This window comes from Neodiprion pinetum, chromosome 4 (genome assembly GCF_021155775.2).
Source record: "Neodiprion pinetum isolate iyNeoPine1 chromosome 4, iyNeoPine1.2, whole genome shotgun sequence".
NCBI lineage: Eukaryota > Metazoa > Arthropoda > Insecta > Hymenoptera > Diprionidae > Neodiprion > Neodiprion pinetum.
Window position 1 is genome coordinate 18229886 of NC_060235.2, and position 9066 is coordinate 18238951.

The 9066-nt window shown below is 36.5% G+C and overlaps 3 protein-coding genes across 4 annotated transcripts; 1 reads left to right on the forward strand and 2 right to left on the reverse strand.

Annotated features, from left to right (window-relative positions):
- Positions 1-13: 13 nt before the first annotated feature.
- On the forward strand, positions 14-3568 carry LOC124218178 (carnosine N-methyltransferase). The gene is made up of 7 exons (XM_046624644.2): positions 14-353; positions 638-845; positions 1301-1458; positions 1571-1711; positions 1817-1979; positions 2063-2296; positions 2389-3568. The coding sequence occupies exons 1-7, from the start codon at positions 247-249 to the stop codon at positions 2560-2562; spliced, it is 1185 nt and encodes a 394-aa protein (XP_046480600.1). The 5' UTR covers positions 14-246; the 3' UTR covers positions 2563-3568.
- Positions 3569-4457: 889 nt separating this feature from the next.
- Positions 4458-5841, reverse strand: LOC124218180 (protein KTI12 homolog). Its single transcript, XM_046624648.2, has 5 exons — positions 5458-5841; positions 5109-5370; positions 4887-5025; positions 4742-4804; positions 4458-4668 (listed from the first exon to the last, which is right to left on the reverse strand). The coding sequence occupies exons 1-5, from the start codon at positions 5618-5620 to the stop codon at positions 4468-4470; spliced, it is 828 nt and encodes a 275-aa protein (XP_046480604.1). The 5' UTR covers positions 5621-5841; the 3' UTR covers positions 4458-4467.
- Positions 5842-6752: 911 nt separating this feature from the next.
- LOC124218176 (acidic mammalian chitinase) lies at positions 6753-9010 on the reverse strand. Of its 2 annotated transcripts, none has more exons than XM_046624643.2 (6): positions 8741-9010; positions 8448-8594; positions 8097-8375; positions 7762-7998; positions 7250-7673; positions 6753-7158 (listed from the first exon to the last, which is right to left on the reverse strand). In XM_046624643.2, exons 1-6 carry the CDS (start codon positions 8743-8745, stop codon positions 7015-7017), a joined length of 1236 nt encoding a protein of 411 aa, XP_046480599.1. In that variant the 5' UTR covers positions 8746-9010; the 3' UTR covers positions 6753-7014. The 2 variants fall into 2 exon arrangements, with proteins under 2 accessions (XP_046480599.1, XP_046480598.1); XM_046624642.2 differs by having other exon boundaries at positions 8448-8626.
- Positions 9011-9066: the final 56 nt, after the last annotated feature.

The following is a 9066-nucleotide window of genomic DNA, read 5'->3' on the forward strand; positions in this document are numbered from 1 at the left end:
ACGTAATGCAGTTTCCGACCTTACTGACTAAGGCGTCGCGCCATTCGATCAACTTACATTCTCGGTTGGTTGGTAAAGCGGCAACGCATGTACCAAGCGGCGAAAAAAATATTTCCACCTTCGAAAAACAGAAGCGCATGCTGTATGCACTCTACATAAGTACATACCGTGTACGCGAAGATCCATCGCTTGGTAAATCATAGGAATAATAAAAGAATATAGATAAAAATTAAGAACTATAATACAATGGATACGTCGCCAAATTCTTATTCCCGAAAAATGCACAATTCGTACGAAGACGAGGAGGAAAGAATGCATTTTCTCCGCATAGTGTCTGCCTTTAAATACTACAGGTAAATTATTCTTGAACTATTAAGATTTGGACCGCTTTGCCCTCGCTCGGGATTTAATACCGAGCGGCGACATAACCTATCACCGCCTTTTTCTCCACTTACATTGGAATTGTTTTTAGTCCGATCAACGGTTCGGACCCTCGGTATTTTTGCAACTAGTAGGAAACTGCCGGCACGCGATCACCGGAGTTTGATTTCGGTGTATTTTGTGACTGTCGATACTTCGCACGATTCTTGTCAACAACCCTTCTCTCAATAGCATGAGAATTTTATTCTCTTTACAGACCCCATTCCCTACAACGGGTGAAGAAAACGGAAACTTACTTCATGTCTCTACCTGGTCATCATCAGAAGCTGCTTTCCAAGTACAGAGAACAACTCCAAGAGATCAAAAGATGCATTGAGAACAACGACCACATTATTAAACTCATCATTAAAGATGTGACTCATATTTTTGAAAACGTCAGTCCGACCACTGCCCAAACCGAGAGTGTAAGAAACGTTTTTCATCGTTTGATGCATCACCATACCTTCAACTTTCATCCTTGCGTGTTAGATTACCTTTTACAATTAAATATTCCCCGATATTAACATTCACGTCGGTGACACTTTTTCGTTTTGCAACACATTTCTAATATGTTGTACATAATTCATATTCTGTGTTTTTTATTTCAAAAAGTTCACACGAGCGATGACAATTGATTGAAATTTAGAAAAAGAAGACTCACAAAAAGTTAATAAATACCTTGAGTCTTGAGTCTCTGTAGCAGATCTGATAAGGATGTTCCATGTATATTACATATATATTCTTTCGAGCTCCAATTAATTATTGTTCGTGTTAGAAGTGGTTAAATCGAAAAAATTGCATTGAACCTCGTTGACTCTCAACGATTAATTTTCACAGAAATATATTCTATTGTACGAAACATAGGTAGGTCTGATTCCAGACGCCAAATCCTCGACCGGTTATGGCTGACCAGGAAAAAGTACAAGCAACAATAAAGCAGCTAGTTAGAGACTGGAGCGAAGAGGGTGCCCAAGAAAGACTGTCCTGTTATCAACCTATCATAGACGAAATACTCCAACAGTTTCCTCCTGATTTTTGGTAAAAGAAAATGATTTGACCAATCATAGGTAGTCTTGGTCAAAGTTTGTTTGTCCTAGACTAAAACAGTGTAATTTACAAATTGAATCTAACTTACTGGATTCGTTTCCAGTGTACCGTCAGAAGTGCAAGTCCTAGTACCTGGCGCAGGGCTCGGAAGACTTGCGTACGAAATAGCCAGACGAGGATACACATGCCAAGGAAATGAATTTTCTCTCTTCATGCTGTTCGCTTCACATTTTGTCCTGAACAAGTGAGTAAAAATAATTGTGGATCCTTTAATGGAATTCTGGATTCATTTGCTCATCTAATAACCGTTACGTATTGGGATAATCAATTTTTAACACTTTTTTTGTAGGTGCAGAGGAACAAACACGTACCAGGTTCATCCCTGGGTTCATCAATACATGAACAACCTCAAGCCCGAGCATCAAACGCACGCAGTTTTATTTCCCGACGTAAATCCTAGTGACCTCCCCGAAAATGCACAATTTTCCATGGCTGCGGGTGATTTTTTGGAGGTGAGCAATCTGCCTTGACTTATTAAGCGTAAAATCTTTCAACAGCCACTTAAATTTCTTGAATTCTAATTGATTCATTCCAGGTGTACACGGAAGATAATCACTGGGACTGTGTAGCAACTTGTTTTTTCATTGACTGTGCGAACAACGTAGTACAATTTATTGAAACAATTTATAAAATTCTGAAGCCTGGCGGAGTTTGGATAAACTTAGGACCGTTGTTGTACCACTTCAGCGACATACCAATGGAAGATTCGATAGAACCAAGCTACGAGGCTGTCCGCGAGGTTATAATGGGCCTCGGATTCCGGATGGAGGTTAAGATCTCTTACTTATCGTCTCTTTTAATATTCATTTTCCTAGACTGTCCTCTGTTGAGAAATTTTTAATTCCCCATTTCTTTTTACAGAGAGAGGATACCCACGTAAAAACCCGTTATGCTCAGAACACGAACAGCATGCTACAGTATGAGTACAACAGCGTGTATTTCGTCTGTAGAAAACCTAAGGCAAATTCGTCGTCGGATTTGAGTAATCACATTAATGGTTCAGAATCCAACGGTTCACAGGAGCAGGAAAACTAAATGCCAGAGCTTACGGCTCATTCCGCATATGTTGTTGGACAAATTAGACATTCTGCGACACATGAAAAGAATACCTGTTGGAATTACTGGGCTGATTACGTGTTGTTGAGCAGTGCTCAATTAGAGCGGTTGTACAGTTGGATCAAAGACACTTTTACCAAATCGATACTATAGGTTACAAAAGGTCACCATTTATTTTTACATTAGAGAAAATTATGAGGCGACGTAGAGTTGGAAAAACATAAAATGAAGTAAAATAAAAAAAGAATAAAATCAGTTGAATGGGTGTTCACGCCCTGGACGTTGGAACTTTGAATCACTCAATTGTGCGTATAATGTTGTATTGATTAGAAGAAAGAATCGTTAGAAATTTTATTAGTTGTGTTAATATAATGTGTATAAGAAAAGCGTTTTCGAACACTTCGTTTAGATGAACAAAAGCAAGAGCAGACATATATATATATATATATATATATATGTATATTTATGTGTATATTCACCTACACACACTCGCGCGCGCGCGTATATTGAGTGAATTTTTTATATGATTCGCTAAGTTACGTACAATTTACAGCAAATTTCAGTCATATTTCAAGTACAAATGAATTGCACTCGTTGCAGTTGCAAGGTAGATGAACTTAAAATACATCCTTGCATATATTATTTTTTGTTTCGAAATCTAACACTATTGACACTATTTTTATTGTTGTAACTCCATATAAAACAAATACGTGTTATATTGCATCATCAATAGATCATAAGTGCATTCCTGACTGAATATTTCTCCCAATTATATATGTCCTTATGTCATTAGTAAATAATTGAAACCTTTTTTTTAAATGCAAAATGAAATACTGATATTTTCGAAGCAAATATGTTTTGTAGTTGATTTTGCTACAAAACATAAGAATAAATATAAATATAATTGTTATATTACTTTAAAACTTGCTATTGAAGAAAAAAAAAAAAAGAAAAACAATCCAAGTTGACAGTATAAATAAGGTGATTCATATCTGTGATTGGCCAAAGCTGTTAATTAAGACCAACTTCAGTACCTTTCATATTTCGTCTTATCATGTGAAATGCAGTCTGTGGTTTGGAGTTGAAGCATCTTTTTACGTTGGGTTTAAAAATACCCTTTTGCGAGATAGAATAATCTTCCATGTTTAATGTTTATAGGTTTACGCAGCTTTAACGGACAAAAATAAAAATATTGTAACATGCATGCCTGAGTAGAAAGATGTATTATACGTTTATAGCGTAACCACCGGTAAAACCGAGCCATAAGTCATACGTAAAAATTGTATGCAACGTCTTTCTTTATTACTCAGTCCATTGAAAAGATACTACATACATGACACAGCAGGTATCTCAACACATGTAAATTTCATTTCAAATGATTATTATAAGTTGAGGAAATCCTTGATATAAGTTAAATCTTAATGTAAGTATAAAACGCAACACCGACAACTCGATTATTAAAATATATTCATAGTGCCTTTTCAATGCTTGGAAAATATGTGTATGTCAATTATTTTGTACTGATCGATTATTCAATCAGTGCATGTGTAACGAATTTTTTTGTTCTTTTCCTTTTTCATTACACACGTGTGTAATAATATTGACAAGCTATAGTAGTAATAAATATGTATTCCCTTGTGAATCGAAGTACCAAATTAAATTCGTGTACATATAAAATTCTATTAGAAATAAGTACATGTAAAAGTACTTGGAACTAATATGTAAAATAGAATTGTAAAGTGTCCATAAAGTTCTACAATTAATATAATTTTTTTAGTAAAAAATTTGTTGCTGAAACTCCACATCAATTTCCCAATCGATCGATACTCTTTAAACTACTCATTCCTATCATGAGTTATAAAATATACAGAACATAAAATATACCTACAAACTTTTATTCAAATATTGTACAAATAAAGGTGCTATTTGACTAGGCTCGCTTTGCTGCATTTTACTGTAGGTCAAGAACTGCCTCCTAAGCCTGGTCAACTGTGGTCCAGTTCCAGAACGATTGACTGTCAATCCGTAACCTGGGATTTTTATGTTGCTTTCAATACCAAGAGTTTGCTTTGCTGATAAAATGGCCTGAAAAATAAAATCACAAGCATAAGAATGTGCTACATTCTTGGTTTCAAATATTCAATAAGTAATAACTTACGCTAACAATTTCCTGTGTTACTTTGTCCAATTCATACAAATAATTGGTGGACGAAAGAGGAGGCTGAAATAATAAATGTTTTAGGTATTAAAATTCATTCATATGTTTGACATTGTTATCCTTTCTGAAAATTTTAAATACTTACGCACTGAGTGCTCATGTTTGGTTTTGGAGCCTTCACATTGTACAGAGCAGCGTAAATTTCCTCGTGTTTCAATTCATCTTCTGGAGACACAGCAAATAACGGAGAATCCCAGCGATTTCTGCTATCCGGTGCCTCGTACCTTAATTAAATAACGTGGACAGAATGAGTGAAGAGATTTGCTAATTGAATCAGGTTGTGCATCGCGTAAAGTAAACTACTTGCCTAGCTACCAGAGCATCAAATATTTCTCTAGTATATTTATGCTCCTCGTCTCGACGATTGTTCAACATCCAAGCGTGCTCAGCAGGGATTTCACAGTGGATAGTGCACTGAGGGGTTTTGTAAAGTTTCGACATACAGTGCAATTCATATCGATATCCCTTTATGTAGTTACTACCATCCAGAATTAAAGTGTCATTTGGATTCAGTCGCCTTTGCACCTCAGACTTGAGATCGCCACGGATGCTTTTCTCCTTCCGCGAGTCTGTAGATTGGTAAAAACATAATATTTTAATTTTTTAAACAGCAGACGACGAGTTGAATGCACTAAGGTAAATGGGCATCTGCCTACCTGCATAGAAAGTATTCTTGTCGTAACCAGCCTTCACTATTGCGTCGAATTCACTAACTATTTCAACATTTTTGCTGTGATTTTTTTCCAAGTATCCTTTCAGTTCTAAGGCTCTTGACGATTTTCCGCTCGACGGTATCCCCGTCACCACTATCAACGGCATTGCTTCTTTCGAACTTGCGATGTTATCACGTCAAACTTACTCAAACCATGCGTACTATAACCTGTAATAGGCACGGTAAGGGATTGCGCTGTTATCGACTGAGCTGATTCTATGCCCACAGCGAACGGAGAAAAAAGATACAAAAAAGATCTTAACACCTTACCGACCGCTAGCGTTTCAACAGTATATCGGCTACCGGTCGGTAAGCGTTGGCGACGAAAAGCCTATTAATAGGCTGCCGGTCGTTAATGTGTTAAGATTACAGTGGATGTTCAATTGGGTATTTGCATGATTTTTATATTTCTTAACTTTTGATGTTTTTCGATTCTATAAATTTTTTTAGAATTTTTGAAAAAAAATATTTTGTTTTTGTTTATAAATATTTAAATAATTTAATAAATAAAAGTGGTCCTAAATCACATAAGCGTCACGTGACATAAAACGGAATGTGATTGGTTTGACGTCATTGTGCTGCTACTGGCGCGTTTATTTGAATCCACAAAGAGTAATGTACAATATTTTCTAGCGCTAAAAAAATTTTAAGCAAGTTTTTTAAACTTTAAGTTTGATACATTGTATAATTAATGTCAGACTTCGGTGAAAATAATTAAAATAGAAATCAATTTTTGTGTGGTGTTTTTTTTTTTTTAACTCACACGGATAATTGTGTGGAGGTTATGATCACGTCAATGTTATTATACTAAGAATGTTAAGCAAGCATTAGTTTGAGTATTTTTACAAGTTGGTACTATTCACCAACAAAAATCGTTTTTTAATGACATATTAAATAATTTAATAACTTTAGTTTATAATAAACAGCACTATCAGACGTTCTTTTCATCAATCACAACACAGAGCAACAGCTGATTACACGTACGGCGTGCTTACAGGAGAACTTGGCGCTAAAAATTTCAAAAAAATTCAGCATTGTGACGTCACATACGCGAGATGGAGCTACTTATTCATTTAAATATTGCCTTTTTTTTATTCATTAAATTATTTAAATACGCATAAACAAAAACAAGATATTTTTTTTTCAAAAATTCTAAAAAAATTTATAGAATCGAAAAACATCAAAAGTTAAGAAATATAAAAATCATGCAAATACCCAATTTATTTAAAACGAAACATTCATCGATGAGCGGACGATCTTGCCATGCATATAAGAATACGAAGTATAACATAAAGTGATAAAGATTCAATAGTCATGTTTTTTTTTTTACTTTTATGATGTTCGGCGACATGATTTCGCGTGATGCAAAACATTTTCGCACTATAATTAATAGCCACATTCTAGCCGGCGGGAATTAAATTTGGTATAATCTAGATTTTGAGAGTAACGATACAAAAAAAATCGTTGCATCTTTCGACAAAATCTAATACATGTGATTTGTCTAATTCAGATCATCGCGAATAATATTCGCGACAGCACGCGTCAATGGGAATGTTGAATCCCGGTGCCAAGTCGCGTTCCAATCATCCGCATTTAGAGAAAATATCATCGCGCCACCGAACCCTGATGATCGTATCCAGTTCGCCTGAAGAAACGAAACAAGTCAGAGATTAAACGAAAGTTGACAGAAGAAATCAATGTATTTATTTTCTTTATCAACAATGGAGTTCACGCACCTTTGTACTCACGCTAACAATATCATCATATGATATCCATTCCGTGTCCTTGTAGGCGTACGGCACTTGACTTGAGTTCTCAAAAACACGCGTGGCCGAATTATTGAGAAAACCACAGATTGTTGGGTATGATGCGAAGCCGCTATAACCCAGTAAGCCATATCCACTGCAAGGGGCTTGCAGTCCGTGATTTTCGACGTTTTGTAATTTGAACGAATGTCCGTACGTCGGTATACCGACGACAATTTTATTTCGAGGCATTCCTTTCATCACCCAGTAATTCGCTGAATAATTCACATTCATAGTGGCAAACAAACCGGCATCCTTCCCGCTCCGATAAAGCGGGGCATTGAGACCAGTGAAGGGCAATTCAGGAGCGTAGAAATGATAATCATAAGCCATTAAATTAACAAAGTCCACGTGTCTAGAACGTAACGATTGAATGTAGTGAAATATTACAGATCATAAAAGTTCTGAGCACAACATATGAGTTCAAATATCATTATGCTTACTCCGCTATCTCAGGTACATTGTAACATTGGTCTATCATAGCCTCGGATGCAGCAACTGCTGCGGATAGAACTAATTTGTCTTTTCTCTTGGTAAACGCCCTCTTCAACTCGTATAGCAGCTGGACAAAGTGGATCTTTTGACGAGCATCAGCATCTAGCCATGCCGGGAATTCCCAGTCGATATCAAGACCGTCCAGCCGCAGAGATTTGGCTGCTGCTAATACTGACCTAATAAATCTGTAAAGAGACAGATGAGCGTCAGTTGAGGCACAATTGGCTGCATGGATAGATTTGAAAACCATAAAAATGCGTTTATGCCCGAAAATCAGTTATACTTTTTCCTATTTGCGTGGTTTCGAACCATTACTGGAAACCCAGTCGATATTTCATTCATACCGGCGACGCTGACCATAACCTTCAGCTGTGGATTCTTGCTCTTCAAATTGATGGCATCTTTGTAGATTTTGTCATTTCCACCCAGGTTGATGGTGCAGTTGACGACACTGGCAAAACCAATTATGACATGAGTGCAGAGATTTGGATCGACGCTTGAAGCACTTAGATGTGCCGTGGTGTCGTTCCCTGGTATTGTTAGGTAGCAAATAACCTTGCCACTGAAAGATTTCAAGAAAATTAAATGACTAGGTCTCGAAGGAGCAGAATTGGAATTACAATGAACTTCAAACCTGCTCGATAAGGATGCGAGGTATTTCTGGTTTTCCAGCCATGAAGATGCGAAAAGAATCTGAACGTTGAGCCGTAAGAGGATAGCTGTCAAGAATATCCCGGCGAAGAATATCAACGCTACGAAGATGACTGGTTTGGTATAATTTCTGCAGATATCAAAACCACCTTGATTTATCACCTGTATCACGTTAGATTAGTTTTTGGTTCATTTTTAGTTCACGTAATACTGATTTTTGGCTTCCACCTCCTAATTCATTATTCTATGGATGTGTAATTATTATTGACTACTCACCGCATAGTGAGTCCGTTCTTCAATACTTTTCATTCACATTATTCATTAGGTTATTGCAGACTCAACAATAATATTTTCATTATCGGCGCCATCACGTAAGTCATGTTAACATATTTGTACATATGTGGAAAAACGTTTGTATTGTTTCATCAACGGATGGAATGATTGTATATATGCCCCTTTATACATGCGTATACATATTTGATGCAGTACGAACTTTGATCCATTTTGTGATTATAATTTCTGGAACTTTGACTGGAACGGAAAGCTGTGGTGGGTGATGAATTGACTCGGTCGGTAAGAAAGTGAAATCCTAGCCTTGTTGG

Bases quoted from the DNA above. Each gene is read 5' to 3' on its own strand.
- LOC124218178 (XM_046624644.2), top strand. From the start codon at position 247: ATGGATACGTCGCCAAATTCTTATTCCCGAAAAATGCACAATTCGTAC. The intron at 1,459-1,570 runs GTAAAAGAAAAT...ATTCGTTTCCAG, and splicing joins CAGTTTCCTCCTGATTTTTG to TGTACCGTCAGAAGTGCAAG. The intron at 2,297-2,388 runs GTTAAGATCTCT...TTCTTTTTACAG, and splicing joins GCCTCGGATTCCGGATGGAG to AGAGAGGATACCCACGTAAA.
- LOC124218180 (XM_046624648.2), bottom strand. From the start codon at position 5,620: ATGCCGTTGATAGTGGTGACGGGGATACCGTCGAGCGGAAAATCGTCA. The intron at 5,371-5,457 runs GTAGGCAGATGC...ACCAATCTACAG, and splicing joins CAAGAATACTTTCTATGCAG to ACTCGCGGAAGGAGAAAAGC. The intron at 4,805-4,886 runs GTAAGTATTTAA...TTATTATTTCAG, and splicing joins CAAACATGAGCACTCAGTGC to CCTCCTCTTTCGTCCACCAA.
- LOC124218176 (XM_046624642.2), bottom strand. From the start codon at position 8,773: ATGAAAAGTATTGAAGAACGGACTCACTATGCG. The intron at 8,376-8,447 runs GTTTGAAGTTCA...GAAATCTTTCAG, and splicing joins CTCGCATCCTTATCGAGCAG to TGGCAAGGTTATTTGCTACC. The intron at 7,999-8,096 runs GTATAACTGATT...GTCTCTTTACAG, and splicing joins AACCACGCAAATAGGAAAAA to ATTTATTAGGTCAGTATTAG.